General features: G+C 35.1%; 1 protein-coding gene across 16 annotated transcripts in view; it reads left to right on the top strand.

The window, feature by feature from the left end:
• nrxn3a (neurexin 3a) overlaps positions 1-21,734 on the top strand; it is a 282,065-nt gene that overhangs the window by 224,650 nt on the left and 35,681 nt on the right. For all 16 annotated transcript variants that reach the window (XR_013819368.1, XR_013819369.1, XR_013819370.1 and 13 more), the window contains one exon: positions 14,784-14,955. Coding sequence is in view for 13 of the 16 variants with exons in the window: in XM_079852844.1 (XP_079708970.1) it covers positions 14,784-14,955 (172 nt within the window). In the remaining 3 variants the exon portion in view is untranslated. The remainder of the gene's footprint in view (positions 1-14,783; positions 14,956-21,734) is intronic.

Here is a 21,734-nt window from a genome sequence, read left to right as displayed (position 1 = left end):
TTTTTTTTTTTTTTAAAGTCTATTTCCATAATCCATCTGAGCTAATCACCGAACAATCAGACATGGCCTTTTTCCAACTGTAGCTTAGGAATGCAGGTGCAATACAATCTTTCTGCTTCGTTTTCTACATCTTTCATCTATGTGTATGGCTGTTTAGTTCACCTGCACATTTAGCAGCATGTGCTGGTTTAGGTGCACAGCTGGTTTGGCAGATCTGATCAACTCTTTTTGCTGTATGTTACAAAAGTGGTAAGTTAATGTTAATGTGGTAAGAAAGCCCAGCTGAATAAACGATCTTGACATAAAGGAGACTGTTCTAAATGCATTCTGAGTTTCTGTTTTCATGGTCACCCTCATCAAAAGAATCCAGCTTTAATTTCTCATACTGCTGCGTTATGAATCAATATTTCAGAGTCTAATATTACCTTCTAATGTTGTTTGAAAATCGAAACACTCCACCATTGTAGCTTAAACCTTCATCTGGCCACCTCTATAAATAATCACTCTCTTATTATCAGAAATGACACGGTCTTTGCCACATATGCATACATGTTTATATTGAGTATTAATCAAATCAGTTATATCCATGAAATTAATGCACGTACAGTACATTTCTATCCATAATTAAATTTGATTTATTTTTTATCTACACACTATACCTTCTAAAACAATATAAGAGTAACATAAGACAGACAAAGTAAATACATTGGTAAATATTAAATACAAAATAGTTAACCATGGTTGTAGCATAAAATGTAATAAAAAAAATGTATTGACTTATAGTGCTTTTTTTTTTTTTAGAGAAAATCAATATTCTTTGTACAGCCAAAATGTGTATTCCGTAGCAAGTCTATATTTAATATCTTTTCTCAGTATGTGACAGATATTATGAGCTTTAAATTACCTATATCACTTCATATTATAAAGATGCTCAGTGCTAAAAAAACACACACAAAAAACAAATAAAATACAGGGATATATATATAAAATACAATAATTTTTTGTATGTTTTATAATACGTTTTCTTATGCTGTTGTTACACTATTTTGTGAAAATAATTTGATGTATCAACCAAAATAAGAATTTGATAGATGGATGGATGAATAGATAGTTTGATTGATTGATTTTGCCGTTATCACGTCTACACTATATTATATCACGTCTACACTATATTATATTATATATATTTCATCCAGGGATTCTTTTGCCTCAGACTTGAGGGTAAAACTGCTGTATCGTATATGTCTACACACAGCCACTTTTTTTTTAATCAGTAAATTATTTTACAATTAATGCCTTATTTGGGGTCTGTGATAGCGTGCTCTCAGGCTCCGCAGTGGCTACAGACGAGAATGAGAGTGGTGTAACGCAATCCCCCTAAGGTATTTTTGATCTGGAAATTGCGTTAAATTGGCCAGCAGTTGAAAGTAGATGAATGCGAGCCATGTCTGAAATGGAGCATAATATGAACGCAGATGGAGAATAAAAAATGCAGATGCCCTGGAAGGTCATTCCGATCAGAGTGCATTGAACCTCAGGGTTCAGTTTTGGAATCTCAGACACGTAAACAGGGAGGAAATTGACACTTCTTTGTGTGTTTTGCTCAGAACGGGTTGAATTTCAGTGACTTCCCAGTATTATTTTCTGGTTCAGTTGTCTCATATACCTTGACGTTGATTGGTACATGCACAATTTTACTCTGGCCACCTGAAAGTGCACAAGCTGATGTTAATGTATTCCAACTAATGATAATGGTCGCAAAGCTTCCCCAGCGATCTTCCTGGCAATTCCCGACGGACTGCCAACAAACCTCGACTCTTATTATAGAAAGCTGGCAGCCACAGGGCACAAATTTGCATTATTTTGCTCAGCCACATGTTTTAATCTGTGACAGGCTTGCCACTCTGTCCAGACCTTCTCTACATGACCCATTTTCCACACAGCATATGCTGTCAAGCGAGATGTGCAGATTTATGAGCAATCAAAACCGCTTCAGCTAAATAAACTGTCCGATCTCCTTGATGGCACAGATGAAAGACACAGGTGCCTCATCTCACCTCACTGAGGTCATTTCTATTGGATTTTCTTTCTTCTTCCCATGTCTGCTTCTATATTTACTGAAAATCTCGGGGAGGGCGCAACTGGAAGTATTATTTCCAAAAGTACTTCATTGTGTCGCTTTGCATTCACCTCACGAAGATGGTAATTGTGTGTTCTAGGAAAAATTGCGTCTGTCTGACTGCCTCCCCTGCTTCAAAATTCAAATTCCCTGTAACCGGGAGTCTGTACAGAAATCAGACAGGAAATGTTCATTTGGAGTGACTGTGTTATTGATCAAACACAATAAAAAAATATTCCGGCACCTTTATGCTAGCGTTTTATCTTTTCTTTATTTTATTAGTATATGTTAAATACACTTTACAAATCTTACCGACCCCAAATGGTCACACTCTTGAACAGTAGTGTATATACAAATTGTATTGAATTATATTTATTAAACTACATTTAAAAAAAATTATGTTTAATGAAAGTATATAATTTATAATTAATCTTAAAAACATTTTAAATTGAAATGTTTCTACTGAAATTTTTGGGCAGCGCTGGATTGGATGAAACAGCTGATGCTTGAGTTTTTCCATTTTGCTCTCATGAACTCTGCTTGATTCATCATAGTGCTCTGTCTTAAAATGATCTCAAAATGATCTAATAATGCAGCATACTGGTATATAACAAAAGCATAACCATAAGGCAATATATGTTTCTTCTTCAGTGCTGTAAATACAAAAGCAGTTACACAAAGATTTATTCAGCTTTGATTTATAGATGCCTCACAGAGATAGATAAGCGCACCTGTCTGTTTCAGCAGTGTTGCTCATGGCTAGCCGGCATCAAATCCATTTTATATTCAGCAATTCACTAGACCAGTGTTTCCCACCACTTCCCTGCAGGATTTTCCCCAAAACCAATCATCAACATATGCATCCCTCACTGTCTGTGGAAAATGCAATGTAATATTCATGTTTCCTCTCCATTTGCGTTTTGTATTTAAGAAGTATGCTTTTAGTAATGACAATCTGAATTAAAGAAAGAAAATCCTTTCTTCCAGTAGTTAAGAGAAAAGATTGATAGGCTCGGTGCCAAATGGATTTGTCTAGTTATTAAATGATCAAATTTGCTGAACAAGTAGGGTTTGAAAGAGTCAAAGCGCTTTGTCTAGAGATAATTTTAGATAACTACAGCTGTGAATGTTCTCAGAAGAGGGAAAAAAGTCATGTTTACAGCATGCTGTGAAGCTGCTGGACTTTCCTTTACTTTTCATTGCTGATGAAATGCATGTGATTTGAGTTCCTGCTGTGATTTTAAAGACCTATGAGGGGGAAAGTGTTCTGGAAACTAAATTTCCCCACAATCCACAGTGGGAGAAATCAGTCTAAGAACAACCTAACAATTACTAGTTGCTATCAGACAGGTTAAAATGACCTACTCGTATTATCCACTCAAATGTACCAACCATTAGGCTAAAAGGAAAAAAACTCTTTTCGGCTCTAGATGTCGAGTCTCCCCTTGAGTGAACTTCTGAATACTTTGACGGCTGGGTTGAGGCAGAGAAAAAAAAGTTGTTGCAGATACAGTGTACCTGAAGAGTTCTTTCTGATATTTGATGCTTGAAGTCCAGAGGCTTCACTTCTCGGACATCGATTCTCTGGGGTTTTTATTCAGCTTTTTCCTTTTGTAGAGAAAAAGTTGTGTTTCTCTCTCTCTCTCTCTCTAACTGGAAGCCTGTATTGTTGATAATCAAGAAATGGTGTGGCTCTATCATTGATTTTCAGGGAGTCGCTCCAAAGGTGTTGCGAAATGTATGATCCAGGCTAGTGCAAGTGAAGACCTACAAATCCGTCTTTTAAAGTTATTGTGTCAAAGTCAAAGAGAAGCGAGATGAAAGCAGTTAAGGATCGTAGAGAAGTCTAACTGTGAAGCACCTTGGTGAATTCAAACCAGTGACAGCGAGAGTTATTCGGCTTCACGTTGTCAAGCGGGAATTTGATTGGCTTTACCCACATGCATAAATGTGTTAATTAGAAGCAATGGTGACATTTCACATTTACATTTATGCATTTTCCAGATGCTTTTATCCCAGCTACTTTCATAAAAGGAGACATGTGTATCAGTTCATCCATTTCCTGGGAATTAAACCCATGCCCTTCGGGTTGCTAGTGCCATCTATTGTTTAAATGCCAATTGAACTACCTTTTACAATATTTTTACACTTTTCCAATGAAACCCTGCTATTTAACGTTTGCAACTGCCTGGATGTTTAAGTATTCGCCACTTCATAGTTGCTCCTTTAAACTTGAGTGATTTGTAAATGAATTCTTAGGTCATAAAAGTGACATTGAAAAAATTGTGTTGCATCAACTCCACTTTTAATGAGATACAAACTTTGTGTAATTTGTGATTTCCAGCTGTTTGTTTGGATTATGCTGCAATGCTTCTTGGCTTGTTGAATGGAGTGAGTCGTCCATCTTATCAAAGTGTTAATGAGTGTTTGGTAATCTTTTTGTAAAGCGCTTGAATCATTTTAATTACTTTAGCGTGTACTCCAAATATTGTATGCAAATATGCATACAGAGTAGTTCAGCCTGTATACCTGGTGCACTCTAATCATCGGTTTTATCTTACAAATGTTTAGCTGCTTCATTTGCAATTCTCAAAACTGAGTGCATTTTTATGCATTTTCATTTTTCATGTTTGTGTTAATCCTGACTCAATGATTATCAGTTCTGGTTAGAGAGACAGGTGATGTCAGACAAATCATGTCTTCAGCCTCTGTCATAGTCTTCTGCTTCTGTCACCGACCAAATCACTGCATCCATAATTTAGAAACACTGCTTCACTTTGAGTAGTTCTTATCCCTAATGACCGCTTTGTTTGCAGACAAGCCAATGAAGAATGACAGTCCTAAATGGCTTCACATGATGGCAATTGATATTTAAAGTCCAGCGGAACAAATGATGGCACAGCGCCAGCCTCGCTTTCAGTGAGAAGTGGCTTAGAGATAATACAACAGGGGTGTTGTTATGAAGAGATCTAAGAAAAGCATCACATATGGTTAGAAATCATATCAGTAGAAATGCACACCTCTTTTTGATGCACTATATGAGTGGGAAAGGTGTTATTTAGAAAATCTAAAACGGGATCCATCCAGATGATATAAACCAGCGTGTGCAGAAATAACCTATGTGCATGTTATGCCTTCAGCATAAAAGTGACAACTTTTGTAGAAATAGAAATCTAAGCCGAGAAAGTTAACCATTCAAAAGATTTTGTTTTAGACTTTTTTTCAGCAAGGATGCATGAAGTTGTTAAAAAAGTGACAGTTACAAAAGATTTCTATTGAAATAAATGCTGTTTTTTATATATCCATCAAAGAATCATGGACAAATATGGGTCAGAAATAAAAATAAAAAAGAAGAAAAAAGAAATGAATACTTTTATTCAGCAAGGATGCATTAAATTAATCAAAAGTGACAGTAAATACATTTCTTTTAAAATTATTTCAAATAAATGCTTTTCTTTTAAAATTTCTATTCATCTCAGAAAAAAAGTATCACAGTTTCCTCAAAAATATTAAGCAGCACAACTGTTTTTTATCATTGATAATAATAAGAAATGTTTCTTAAGCTCTAAATCACCATATGATTTCTTGAATGTGACACTGCAGATTTTGATGCTGAAATTCAGCTTTGCATCACAGGAAAAAAAAAATACATTTTCAAATATATTCAAATATAAAACCCTTTGTTTTTACAAAAAAAGTCCTGACGACTCTGTTGCCAGAATAATTCTTTAAAAAATACAGTGAAATGTAAACACATTTACAGAACAACCTATACATTACAGTATAAAACTAATTTACAAACAAGAACATTGCTATTAAAACCGGTAAATCCAACAACGCATACAAAAATCTATATTTAACGTATACTGACAACCTCCATTATAATGCAGGTGGTTAAAGAGAAAGCCACATGAAGAATCATGAAGACATTTATCACAAATAACCTTTCCATAAGCTGAATTACATTAGTATACAGAAGTTATTCACACAAACACAAAACACCAACATGGCCACACATAACACTAAAATAATGCAATAAACATTCCTTAATAAACAGAAGATGTAACATAAAACCATTACAGACTGCAGTGTTTACCAGATCTGCAATAAACAAGTTACTTCAATAAATGATAGGGGGCTTTTATTCACAACACACACAGAAGTGTGTTTGATTGCATCTTTTAAATACACGTTCTTTCATTGCTAAAAAAATATTTGAATCCACATATTTGGTCCCAATTATTGCACTAAAATGCAAATAAACAGTAAATGTATTCCCTCTCTCTTTTAGCTTCATTCATTTGTGTCACTTATGAAGGTAATGATGGTAATGGTTTTATTTTCATGTTCATAGTGAATCTGTTTCCTTTGAGATGCTCCCTCAACAACACACTCACATCATGACATCATGGAAACTACACACGCAAACTCAAGAGTTCACAACAAATTAGTCATAAACTGTGATCGCTGCGCGCACATCGCTGTGATCAAATCTGATCATGTTCGTGTTTGCTGGGTGAACACAGCATTCATTCGAAAATGACAGATGTCTTTTGTGAGTGGAACTTGTCAGATCAAACTTTGTGTTGTTCAACATGACGACTTGCAGAACGTGGCAGCTGCAGTAACCATGGAAACAACTGCTTGGGGGTGACGGGGGTTAGAGGAAGGCAAAGAGCACATCTCTCATCTTTTCCAAGTCTGCTCTGAAAATCAACTGTCTCTGAAACTGCCTAACTAAGCTTTACGTCGTAAACATCCTCAAAAAGTGGGATTCCTTTCAGCCCACCGTTCGGGCTCCAAGCCTAAACCCTTTTTATCTCTTGAGATGTCACAATGCCACCATTTTGTGCTGCTTTTTCAGCTGTATTCAAAAAAAAACAAATTTTACGTCTCCTATGTGTATCGTGTATCGTCTGTTTTGGTTTCGTTTTCACTGTTTCCTGTGCTTGTTTTGCCTTTGTTCCTAGTCATCGTTAGTTTCCTTAGTTCTTAATTCATTTACTCACCTGTTCTGTTTTCCATTGATTATTCTCTGTCTGTATTTGAGCTTTCAGTTCATTGTTCCGTGTCATCAGTTTTTTATGAGGTTGTATTTCAACATTACGTACTCCTGCGTGCTATTAAATAAAGTGTTTTCATTTGATTTCTCATCTTCGTGCAACCCAGCTGTGACCCAGCTTAATTTAATCCAACATACAATAATGCTGTGAAAAATTATTACATTTAAAATGTAACTTATTCCTGTGATGCTGAATTTTCAGCATCATTACTCCAGTCTTCAGTGACACATGATCCTCCAGAAATCAATAGGTGTGTTTGACTTGAAGCGGTGATGTGCAGACTGATCGATGTATGACATCAATGTACCTCGAGACCGTTTCAGAGCCGCCAGGTCTCTATTCACTCTCACGGTACTTTGATGTCGGTCTGCGCAGCCACGCCGCTTCAAGTCGAACAGACCTATTATATTATGCTGATTTAGTGCTCAAGAACCATTTATTATGGAGCATTAGAAACATTACTCACTCTGATGAATAGAAATTTCAAAAGAACAGCATTTATTTAAATTATATATTTTAATTATTCATCATATATGTCTTTACTGTCACTATTGATGAATTTAATACACCTTGCTAAATAAAAGTATTAATTTCTTTAAAAAAAACCCACACTTGTTACGTTTAACAAGGTCTGTATTGACAGGTTTATATGTCTAATTACTCTGGAGAAAATGATGTATTTTTATTTCCAGCACCAGACTGCTTCCCTCAGTTCTGTTCCTTTTCTTTTGGAAATTCTAGTTGATGGGTTTTCCATCAGTTTACGCTCTAAGCTAAATGCCCATCCTGCATCTCATTACAATTTTTTTTTTTTTTCAATTGCAATTTGAATTAGTGTCTTGGAAGTATGAGTTGTGTTTTTAACGAGATGTAGCCCACATAATCGGATTGCCCCCTCCGGGTAATGGTGATCTAATTACCAATAAAGTGTAACGAACCATCAGAGTGTAGATGATTTTGTGACGGCCTGACTTTCTCCTTTAGTTTTCCAGTCGCACTAGAGAGAAAATGCAGTGGCGCGTGCCATTTGGGCACATTTTGCGCCACATTTCGCCTTGAAATATGCTCCTCGTTCTGTTGACAAGGCAAATTAGAAAATTGGGGGAAAAAATAGCATTCCTCGTTCTCTCAGCTTTGCTTTGGTCTGCAGAACGGAGTAACATAGGATGTCGGCTCAAGGTGGAGTAGTTTGTGATGTCGCAGAAGGCTATTTAGATAACGTTTTGACGGATCAGACTCAGACGAAACACAAATGTCTTTGTCTTTTGACCTCCCTGAGGATGTGGCTGCTCATATTCTGCTCACATGACAGATCATACTCGATGTGATAAGCAGCTGCCTTCTTTTTATTAGTGTTTTTTTTTTCCTTCAGGATCTGCAACAATTGTTATGTGGCATCTGATCCTTTTGACTTCACATAGCGTGTTTTAAATGTCCTGTATATTACTATTTATACACTCAAGGTCTGTGTGAGCAACGGAAAGATGAAAAGTTCTAGTTGACGCTGAAGTAGAGTGCTGCAAAGTGCTTTGCATTGTAGACTTTAGTTTGTTACCTGTAGACCATAAATCATGTCTCACATTCATGTACTTTGGTCCTTCATCATTTTTTCTTTTTTGTTTTATGAAGGAAGAAAACAGCAGTGCTGCCCTTGAAACACTATTCCTTTACCTAAATTTCAATAAGACCATTGAAGGCCATTCAATCTCAAACTCACTATGTTTTTCTTTTTTTCTTTTCAGTTGCATATTTGTACTTCTGGAAGAAACTTTGACTCGGTTTACTGTCAGCAAAGTTATTTGAAATAAGCTCTGCCCCCATGTTGTTCTCCGTTTGCCGTATAAGAGTGTCGATGAAGCAAGTTCTGGGTAGATTAAGTATTGTCTGGCAGCTGTCTGTGTTTTGTGGATCCGATAGCCTTGGCAGGCAAATCAGCAGCAAGCAGTGAATTAAAGAGCGCTTTCTGCCTCATCAACATATTTGATATCTCTATAAACTACTCTGGAAAAACAGCAGCTCTTCAACACAGATGTCCCACGGACACCAGGCTCCCTCGAGATTTCGCCTGTATCAGCAAAGCTAATTGAAAGGCTGCTGGAAATTGAAAATCTTCTGTCGGTAGTTTGAGTAGCAATGAGCGACTTAAGGGACTAATTATAGTCAGCTTATTTGGGTTCAGTTGATCCTGGACTGGATGATTGTTGTGCTGTTAAAGACATTTTGAGATCTTGCGCTTATAATACGTTTTGGGTCTGTTTATTAAGGCTAATCGTAAGTGTCAAACTGCTGAAACTCCATCTATGCTGGTCTAATTAGCATGACAAACAAAACATCATAAACATGAGCACTTTCAGTAATCTGAAGTGAAAGTGTCTTTATTATACTATAAATGCTCTAATAATGCAGCAAAGAATCAAACCATTCGTTTCTCATTTACCATTATGCATTGTGCTTTGAAACATACAGTATGTAGTGTTGCAAATCCGTGTCCATTCTGTTTACTGCAATTGGCTAATTTTCCATTAAATGTATCCCTTAGCTAGAGTTTTTTAGTCTTTCTGCACTTGCTAAACGACACGCCGCGAGAAACAGATTCAAGTAATGAAGTTGTTCCGGAAAAAGATCCCACACTATTTAGCAACAGACTTGAAAATATTGACTCTTATATTGATGAAACAATCAGCTATAAAAAATGGTCACTTCTATTTTCTCTTTACTACCAATTGAGGAGCATCTCCTCTTATCAGCTCTTCACAGACGGGCACTCACAGGGGGAGAAGGTTCATCTTTTAACCACTTATCAATTTTGTCCAGGTGATACAGTGGGGCAAGCCTTTTTACTTCTCGCACAGCAGTGGAGAGCAGGAACAGCACAATTGATGACTGTAATGATTGGAGTTTGCATTCTGGAGCAGGACTCTAACTGTCTGGCTATCAGAGGAGCGTGTCGCAGAATACAAATAAGGCCACACTTGCTTTGTTCCTACTGCTGTTTATTCATTACTTGCTATGTTTTGTTTATTTTTTCCTGAAAAGCATATTAGAATGGCACATTATAATATTTTGATGGAAGTTAACAGCAAAACAAATGAAGTGGCCCATGGAATAAAAGGGGGATTCAATTATGAAAGATGTGGGTTGGGGTGTTTAGCAGTAGAGATTGCTGCTGTTTAAAGAATGCCCTGACTTCAATGGATCATTATCCAATATGCTAGACTAGAGACAACATCTAAAATGAAGAGTAGCCTAATGAATAAATTTGGTCCTTGTATGGTTTCAAACTTGTTTTATAAATATTTAGTTCAAACCAGTTGTTTGCACAGTGTTTCCAAAAGGACCAGTCTTTCTTTCCATGTAATTTTTTGTCCAATTTTATTTTAGCTTTTATGCTTACTGAATCAGTGTGTTTCCCTTTGTTTCAAACTCATTCTGGCAATCAGTGTTTTTTTTGTTTTTTTTTTCATGTCCTATTCCACTTCAAATACACAATGAACAATTGGATGAGCCAATCATTACACTGTTTTTGCAGCAGAGTTGTGTATTTGAATAAAACTTTTGAATAATGTACTAAAAGCATCATCCAAAATGATTAAGGAACATTCAGCCATGTATTCGAAATTCTAAATGATTGAAATAAATAAATAAATAAAACTGAAAATGCATAGGACGTCTGGGAATTGTATTAAATAAATAAGTGTTGGGATTCTTGTACAATTATTGAATTATTATTCTAAGTATTAAAGAAATATTATTTTAAACATAAGCATCGGAGCAGTTTTGTTTCAAAATATTTTTAGAATATTAATATTAGCATTACCAATGTACAAGAATTTTGGGTCGAAAAATAAAACAGGTTTCATAAAACAGGTATTTCATGGCTGTCAGGTTTTTTTTTTTTTTTTTTTTTTTTTCAGGTGAAACTGAGTAACCCAAAAACTTGGCAATAAAAATTATAATAGTAATAATAATAATAATAATGGTAATGAAAACATTAAACATTAAAAAAATGAATAATGAAGTGATTCAAGGAAAATGGTTTATTACTTGGAAATACCACTCTACATTTTTAGAATAAAAATATCAAATTTCTCCTTTTTTATGATCTTGGACATGTTTATCTGTCATTTGACCCATAATAGATACTTAAATCTCACAGAGCTTATTCTCTACTTGAACACTCTTCCTGTGTGCAGTGCTGACACAAACGTGTGTGCGTGACAGACTATTTCCTTTCATGTATCACTTGCTCAAAAACCAAGAGTTTATTCGTCCTTTTACCCTCCTGGATACGAAAGTGTTGCAGTATTGGAACTGAAACGGCGAAGGGGGATGAGATGGATGTAGAGAAAGAGAGTGAGAGAGAGTCGCTTCTAAACTCTTTGATGCTAAATGTAAAAGAGTGTTTCTGTGATCAAAAAATACAGCAGGCTTTCACAAGCTAAAAGTGGCAGTACGGTTAGACATTTCATTGCACTGTGTGTATGTATGTGTAAGTCTGTGGAAACAGATTTAGTAAATTGCCCTTTATGTGTTTTGACTCATTTTTGTCTCATTAATATTTTACAAGAGTGCAGAGATATGTTTTCTGTTGCTTTCCATGCAGGAAGAAAGGCAGGGTTACAGTAACATACTATCCTCCTTCCTCTAAAGATGGTCTCAAAGGACTTGAAGTATCATTGAACACAAACACTTCATTAAAACGCTACCACACACTGACAAGATTATGAATATATATCCATTAAATACATAAACAAACATTATAATATCGCATAAGCCAGGCTGTATGATTTTACTATGGTTATGGGGGCATGGCACGAAGTGGAGCCTAATAAAAAAACTATTAAATTCATATGTAATAGTAATTATTATAATGTCAATTTAGCATGTCAATTTGTTGTGATTAAAAACAGCAAGATGGAGTTCAACAGAATGGAACAGAAATTATTGATCTTGAGAGGCATTTTTCAAACTGTTTAACTAAATGTGCCACTCATGGTTTGAGACACTGAACACTGAGATGCAATATTAATATATGTGATTATTTGTGAATAATTTGATTAATGAATCTGCATGTCATGCAATAAATTCATTGAAATATCAGGTTGATACTTATATTAATCCTATGAGAACTGATTAAAATAAAAAAGTTTTTCATGGAAACTACCAAAACATAAGCAGTGTTACAAGAATGGATAACCAGGCACTTTTCTAAAAAGAGAAATAAAGCTTCAATAATATCCGTTTACACGGTTTTGATTAATTCTAAATTAACCTCCAATATTATGAAAACAAATCATTATAATTGTTATATTTTAAATTAAGTGTATATGTACAAAATATTATCAGCAGGTTCAAAATTTACCACATAATATGCGGGTCATTTTTAAATTGCTATTAACATTTTATCATACACAATACCATTCAAAAGAAGTCTCTTATGCTGACCAAGGCTGATTAAAAAAAAAATTATACAGTAAACACATTAGTATTGCAAATACGATTACAATTTTAAAAGCTGTTTTCTATTTGAGTATTTAAGTTTCTTTTTTTTTTTTCGGGAATAGAAAGCTGAATTGTCAGTTTCTTTACTCGAGTCTTCAGTGTCCCATGATCCTTCAGAAATAATTCTAAGAAATATTTCTTCTTATCAGTGTTGAAAAAAACATTTAATATTACTTAATACTTCATATTTTTTTGTGAAAATGGTGATTGTGATGTCCTAAATGTCCTAAAAAAAACTCAGTATATATATATATACTATAGATATAGTAGATACTATACTTAAATTATTAAAGTCTATCACTTTTGATCAATTAAATGAGATTATTTGTTTCTTAAATATAAATATAAATACTGTATATATTAATGACCCCAATAGTGCACATCTCTGGGACACCAAACATAAAATTAGTAAAGTCAATATCAACAAAACATGAGGGTCAATTAAAAACATGAACAGAGTAGGATGAACATAGCATTCCAGTGTTGGGAAAGTCTTCCAAATGAACTTGAGAAGACTGGCCCACATTTCGCTCACAGAGATCTTGCAGTGATAAATGCACTGCGCGGTGATAAACATCTCCCTTGATACAATTTATCATCTGTCGTCATTTTCCATGCTGCAAGAGATAAGAACAACACCAGATTCGGTTTAACATAACCATAAAATATATCCATGCAACCCAGAGGGCTCTGGAGGGGGTAGAGAGAATGCGTTCTGGAGGATGAAACGGTTGAATAGAAAGAAACGCAAAAAATGTAGCCGGTTAAGACCAGACCAGCTAAGACCAGAAAACCAGGCTAGTTTAAGATGTGTGTGTGTTTTTTTTTTTCTTCTTCAGAACACATGGTTAATTCATGACATTGACGATGGATGAAACATTTCCTCGATGTTTCCTGCCCCACCGATGCTCATTGAGGCTGTGCTAATTAATGTATAGTGGGAATCTTTCCAGCTACATTTGCACACAGCCTCTTGGATCCATGAGGGCAAACACTGCACACCTTCCTGTTTCATTAATCATTCTTATCTCTTTCTCTGTTTTAGCTAATGCTATTGATTTAGTCCACTTTCACTGCATTATGTAAATCAATGAGCCTGATTCTTCACCTCCAAAGACGGGGGGTGCTAATGGCTGATGAATACTTTTCATCAAGCGGACAAGTTTATCAGGGGTCACTAATGCTAATAGATTATTCAGAATCCTGCTAGAACAAAAGAAAAGCAAGAGGTGACAGATTCCAAGGGCATCTCTGTCATTAAAAATGAGTCGAAACAGAATACAATGCGTAAAAAATAAACTAATATGAGCAATTTGCTATAAAAAAAAAATATATACATGCTGTGGTTGTCAGAACTTTACCACAAAAATATGGTAACAACATTTGAACTTAAATTTATAGTTAGAAAAAAAAAAAAAAAAAAAAAAATATATATATATATATATATATATATATATTTCCTTAACTGAAATAAATTACTAAAATAAGTTTTACCTTTATAATATACTGACAACCACCTGGTTGAAAATAGAAAGCCAAATCAAAGTTCATCATAAATAACTTTTCCACTTGCTAATGCAAATATTAGAAGGTGCATGGTGTCGTACACACAAATACAAAACACTATCATGGTAACACATGACACTAACATAATGCAATGAACTTAACTTAATATAAGATGTAACATAAAACCAATGTAGAAAAAAAAGCTAGGTATTTCAATGAAAAAAACATCTGAGCTTTTCTGGGAATATCTATTTATGAGAAGTCTTCACTTCTTTTTCACTTCCAAAAACTGTATTACATGAATTAGATGAAATATCCCTTTAGATCTATTACAGATCTATGGCATTTATGTATTTCACTAATTAGGGAACTCAGCGTTTAACAAATTAAAAGGTTTACCATAGCATTTTTAGACTTTTACTGTTAAAATTAAAATATTTTTATTTACAGTGTATCTTTAGCCAAATACAGGAAAAATACATACGGTGTATCAATGTCAAAAAGTAGCTCAATTGACCTGAATTCATTCCATGTATTTATTGTTAATATATTAAATGTGGTGGACAAAACTGATATTTGCTCATCCTTTTTAGGAGCAAGGCAAAATTGGAGTCACGTTCAACATCGGAACGGTTGACATCGTTGTTCTGGAGAGCAGCACCGCTGTAAATGATGGCAAGTACCATGTAGTGCGCTTCACCAGAAATGGGGGCAATGCTACACTTCAGGTGGACAACTGGGCCATCAATGAGCACTTCCCCTCAGGTAAGACCTCTCACCGACCACTTCAACCTTTAGCTCATGACGTCAAGAAGATGTATGGACAATGCACAGAACTGGACAGCAACTGCTTTCAAGCTATTTCTAAAGTCACTTTGTCTTCCCAGTGAGTGTGCAGTGCACATTCATTCAGGAACTTCCTGTGTGTGTCTCAGTCCCAACAATAGTAAAAACCAGTGCATTTGCAGCCTCTACCTTTTTCCTAAATTCCATTTGTGCCAATTAGATGTTTTGTTTTTTCTTCCATGGCTGGAAAATGATGCCCTTTTGTTTTTGCCATTATGTGGGTTTCTGTTGAAACCAATGGATGCGATGAAGAAGGAGTAGACCAAGTATGGGAAGTTAGCTTTCCTGCATACCTCTTCTTAGACACTGGTGGATTTACACTACCTTTCAAAATATGGGGACGGTAAGATGTTTTAAATGCTTATCAACATCTCTAATGCTTACCAAGGCGGCATTTATACACAAAAATACAGTAAAACATTTATTATTGTGAAATATTACAATTTCATTAAATTGATCAAAAGTGACAGTAAAGATATTTATAATGTTACAGCAGATGTCTATTTTTTTTTAAATAAATGCTGTTTTTTTTACCTTTCTATTTATCAAAGAATTCCAAAGTTTCCATAAAAATATTAAGCAGCACAACTGTTTTCAACATTGATGATAATAATAATAATAAATGTTAATTGAGCAGCAAATCAGCATGATTTCTGAAAATTATTAAATTGATGAAATTACATTTTAAAATATATTAAAATGAAAAACATTTATGTTTAATTGTACCAATATTTCACAATATTACTGATTTAATGTATTTTCAGTTTTTGCCGTTGGCAAAACCAGCAATGCAGGTTTGAGAGGTGGCGCCCCGACAAATCTTGCGAGAATCACGACTTGCTTTACGGCACGACGTCACATATATCAACAACATATGAAGCAGCCTCTATGGAAGACACTAGCACGCATTTCAGACGTGAATCATGGCAGAGTCGACGAAGAAAACGAAGAAAGCGCGGTCGGAAGAGTGCAGAGACGGCTCTGCGTGAGTGGTATTTACGACGGTAGCGTTAAATACAAGTACTCCACAGCGACTCTAGGGGTCGCTGTTTGAGAAAAACAGAAACTGCAAACTGTGCCTTTAATGAAAAGGACTGATATTGTCCCATTTTAAATTTTCTTTCCATATCTAATATGTCTTTCTTCTCAGTTAATAATGTCTGCTTCAGAAAAAAAAAAAAAGAAAAAAGAAAAGAAAAATCCTGTACTAACCAGTTCCTCTAAGCCCATATTTTATTCCACTTTAGTATGACTGGATAAATTGGGGAAGGTCGAAAAGTCTTAGTCCTCGGCTAAGTTTGCCATGACTTTATATATAAAAAGCAACATTAGTACAAGATTGAAAGGGACACTGTCACAATGAATTACATTGATAGCATTAGACTAATGTGCTGTCAATTGGATCTTTCCTATAATGTAAGGTACATGGAGTACTGTTATGAATTTTATTTTATAAGCATCAACTAAACATACTTAGAGCTCAAATTAGGCAAAATTGTGAAAATATTTGTTCTGTCCCCAGAATGAATGAATGAATATTTTTAATTAAACATTACCTTTCAAATAAAATAAAATGACATAAAATATAGAGTTTGAGTATTAATAGTTTTGATTAATAGATTTCTTCAGTAACTCTTTCTGCTGGTTACATCGTTACGCCAGTAGGTGGCAACAAGTGACTGCCTTCATATGCAAATTATTCTGAACCGATTCGTCTAAAAAAAAATACACAGATTCTTTCAGGAGTGGCTTACTGAATCATTTACTAAACCATTTCAAAATCACTGATCCATCCTGTAAAGAAACAAGTGACTTCATGAGTGAGTCATTGAATCATTAATTCAACCAATTCGTTGAACAACACTGAACAGCACCACTACTGTTTGTTGCTCAGAGATGCAACAGCTGATCCTGCTTTGACTTCGTTTGGAACTGTTATCGTTGACGGTCAAAACAGACAACGTAACTGCCAATGTTTGATCTAAAGTGTAACTTACTCAATATTTATATAATCTCATATTACTTCTTATTTGTTGTACTGTTGTATATAAAATGAATTTCAAACTCACAGCCTTTTTCACCATTTCATGTTTTAGAGCTCCTTGATTTCAACAACACCCATGTCAGACAACTTCTGTAGATAACGTTGCCCTGGAGATGCACGTCAGGAGAAATCACAAAACCACAATATTGTAAAATATAAATTAATAAAAAACATCCTGTTTACGTTTGCATGGCATGAAAACGTATGTGCGTGATCCTGTATCACTTCACTTCAACTTTATTTATGTCCCCCAGGGGGCAATTGGTTTTACGGCAAGACATACAGACAGACAGCCATAGAAAAAATAAAACAATACAAGAAATACAAAACAATACGAATTACAACCCCCCCAACACACACACACACTACGTTGTCCCTTCGTTTGTTTGACAAGTAGGCTTTCTTGTTGTTTTGTAGATTTTGTTGAGTTGAGGTGGTCAGAAAATCTCAGCGGTGTAATTTTACAAGGAACATGCATATACGCAAAGCCAGTGTAGAGCAATTTTCAGCGTGTCCATCTATTTCTGTTAGAGCATCTAAGGGCATCAGTTTGTGTTCCTGTCGGCACTGAATAAACCCATTTTATGTGGCCAACTCTACTAATGCACCCATTTATCAGTCTGCCATTTATATGAATGATATTAGGCATGAAAAATATATGCAGCCGCTTGTTGCCGTGCTGCTCATTTGGATGCATTATGCAGAAGTCTGTGCCTGCCTGTTTTAGGTCTAAAGTTTCATTTTTGCCAACATGGGCATTTGCAGCAGACTCACATATGAGCTGGGGAAATATATCACTGAGATTTATAGGTGGCATGGTGGTATAACACTTCTATATAAATGTCAGCAAAATTTACTTTCTCTGCCAAAGTTTCAACATGATAATAAAATATTTATATATTCAGTTGGCCACCTGCGAATAGAATATGATTATGCTTGAAGACAGATGTCCCCTCATGGCCGGCTGCTCTTTGCTTTGGCACTGATTTCTTTGTAATGTTTGACTTCTCAATTCGATCTTGTCAGAGCGTTGATGAAGAAATATATTCAGAGGAGATGTGCGTGTCATGGTCTTTTTGACAGAGCTGCAGTCCTCAAGTGATATTGTGAGTTTTTGGTGCGCTGCCATGCTATGCTTTATTTCATTTACAGGCTAAATGAAGCAAGCTCTTGAAAAACGCATGGAGAGCGTTGAACCGCACTAAACATCTGTGCTTTATTTTCTTAATGCGTCAAAGAACGAATGCCTAATAGTTTCGCAGCATCGGTTCCAGAGCTGTGCTTTTGCCAAGTTATTATACCATACCTTGCTGCGCTAAGCACATACAAATAGCAAGGGCAAGTTAGCTCATTGTGTCTTTCAAGCACACTGCCTATTTATCTCCCATGGGTCCCACGAGGTCAAGCAGAGATGTCTACAGGGCCACAAGCGCGGTCACCTAAAGCTTATGACTGTCATTACAACGTAACCCGAGGCCATGTGCAGAATACTCAGAGAACTTTACACCAACCATCACTTTGAGAATAAATTGTGCTGTGCTTGTCTATTCACTTTACTTGTTTAGAGATACTGAGCCAAGTGCCTAATACAATTCGCACACCCTACGGTAACAGCTAACAAATACGAATAAGCATAAGACGCTACCTCTTTGCTAGTATAACTCTTTGGTTGTAGGCAAGAGTGTGTGCTTTTTGACTGGATTTGCCTGGATTTTTCCAGAAAATGCTGAAGGGGGATTCAACAGTCTCTATTATTTAGGCTGTAGCTGGCAATCTGGAGTTGAAAATCAGCACAATCTTCCCTCGTTCCATTCACTTTACCATATAATGGACTTATGGAGTGGAAATGTAGTTTTCTAACTTAATGCAAGAGCCAGATAAGCAACTTCTTTTCAAGGAACTGTACCATAACCTAACTACTGCAAGCTATAAGACGTTATATTTAGAAAACCACTGATACTAAATCTTGTGAAGAATTATCTCATGTTGTCACTGATATGCTAACCACATTCAGACACAAGAAACGGTATAGAATTGAATTGCTCAGATCTTTTTTTTTTTTTTTTAAACCTTTAGAATGATTGTGACTAAAGCTGATACATTCAGAGGAAAGTTGAAGATAATGAATTTTAACTACCTCCACCATGATGCCATGCCACCGCTGACTTTTGACATATAATTGGTTTAATGAGGTTTTTTTTTTGTATTTTAAAGGGTAATAAATAGGAGTAATTAATTCCTCCACTGAATCTCATCCCTCGCCCAATGCACTTCTCGAGTAGCTCAGATGGATATCCAAAAAGATTTGTAGTTTAGTCTTTTAATTCCAACTCTGCAAGTCAGCCTTTTAAGTCTTAAGCCTGAATCTACCACTGTTGTTTTTGTCTTTGTGGTCTCTGATCAGTTCCAATCTTTTATATTGTAATGTTATATATTACAAGTAGTATTAAGAGCAGGCGCGCTCAACTCGCAAAAATAATTTATGGGTGCGAGTAATAAAAACGTTTATCAAAAATAAAGATGAAAAACCGCACTCTCAGGTTATATTTTCATAAATTTATTATTACTATGTCCTCACAGACGCGTTTCGGCCTAAGCCATCATCAGTGTGTACTGTGAAACACAGAAAAGATTGTTTTTTTTAAAAAACACATCACAGGTGAACCTCATTCCGCAAATCATCAGCACCTTCAGGTGCATCAAGTTACCAACATTGTGGAAACACCAGGAATAACACAACACAACATACCATATGTAATGTCCATGTGACCCTTATGAACAATTTATACAAAAAAATAATAAAAGATAAATAAAAAATAAATAAATGAAAGATAAATAAATAAATAGTAATAATAAATTTATGAAAATATAACCTGAGAGTGCGGTTTTTCATCTTTATATATTACAAGTAACCACTACAGTTATTGTCCGATATAAGAGATGCTTAAATGTATCAGCATTGGTAGATTGGAAGATTTTTTTATATTTAGTTGATCATGTTCATTTCCCCTTTTTTAAAATCTAGATTATCTTTGCTATCATCTGACACTCATTCAGTCTTTAAAAATACGAATAATTTAATAATCTGTAATAAGATAATGAATAAAAAATGAATAAAATATTTGTATTATAATGTTATTTTATATTTATATATATGCCTAAATTCTCTTGTAGCATCTTCAGTGATTGATCTTTCAATGATTGAAACTGTCCCACACACCCCTGCGGTTTGGCAGGAAATGTCGGAGTGTGTCAATCAGATGGAAGCTTGATGTTATGTTCAAGAGACAAGCGTATTCGTGACACAGGGGTTACGGCAATGAACATGGAGGGGATGTTATATCATTTTTGACACGCGTGTATGCAATATGATGGCTCGACGTTGTGTGTCTGTGTCCGCATCTTTATGTGTATGTGTTGAGAAGAAGATGAGTTCGTTCTTTATGGCTGTGCAGAGGCTTTTTGATGTCCCTTGGGCTGCTTTGGCAGTTCCTGGACCCAGGCTGGGTAATAGCGAATGACAGCGGGGAAAATAGTAGGCGATTATATGCGGTGGGCGCTGCTATTCTGCAATAGCACTGACAGTGGTTCAGACTGCCATACTTCAGTCAAATCACCGTATCATTTTTGTACCATCAGCGAGGTTGGTAGAGATATTCAGTTCTCTCATTTCCCATCTCTTGTTGCACACCCTGCTGATAACTGTTAGTCCAGGTTCACTTCATTCACCAGGATGCTCTTGATTTACACAACTAAAAAGTACTATTTTGACCGCATATTTGATTGTTTTAATGGTAAAATACAATATTTATCTGTGTAATTTCTTTTTTAAGTGCAATCTATACTAAATAGACAATCAAATCAAAATGTATTCAGACACCTTCAACATTTCTCACATCATTACAGTTTATTCGCCATAGTTTAGAAAATGGTAATAAAATATGACAAGAACTCAGAGTTATCAAATCAGTTGATGTTTCACTGGTTTTGGCCATCCTTCTGTTAGACTGTCTCACAAATGAATTAGGTTGAATAGCTGTCAGATGTTAAATTTAAGTACAGAATTAGATAATACCAATTTAGGTCAACCGATTACCAAGCAATGCTTCATTTTGTTCAGTATATGATGTAAAAATATCACATTAGCAATCAAAGAAAAAAACTTAAGCAAAACATGGTCAGGTCAAAGTGTCAGAATAATCTTTGGTCCCAAATTATTATCAATTTTACTGGTAGTCCACTGTATGAAGAATTTGTTGGTATAATATGTCACAGTTTACTTTATTTTGCTATCATAACTTACATAAATTAACACCCACTAGTAAAAAAATATATAAAAAATTATATCTGGTGTCTGAATAATTTTTGGTTTGATTGTATAAGTAAGCACAATCTTTAAGAAGCTTAATTTGCATTAAATAGCCTGTTTGTAAAATAGTATTTTCTTTTTACGGTGTAAAAAAAAAACATGATTTATAACAGGGTTATAAAAGATAATAATTTAATTCTATAAAATAATATATTTTGTTTTTCCCTGTTTTTATTCTACTTTTCTTTGCAAATTCTTTGCAGACCTTTTTTAATATGTTAAGTTTGGAGCCATTAAATGTATTTTTTTTTTCTTATAAGGCAGTTACAGCCCACTATTATGTGT

Source organism: Squalius cephalus, assembly GCF_949319135.1.
Source record: "Squalius cephalus genome assembly, chromosome: 20".
NCBI lineage: Eukaryota > Metazoa > Chordata > Actinopteri > Cypriniformes > Leuciscidae > Squalius > Squalius cephalus.
The sequence above is the reverse complement of the archived record's forward strand: the minus strand, read 5'-3'. Positions and strand labels throughout refer to the sequence as shown.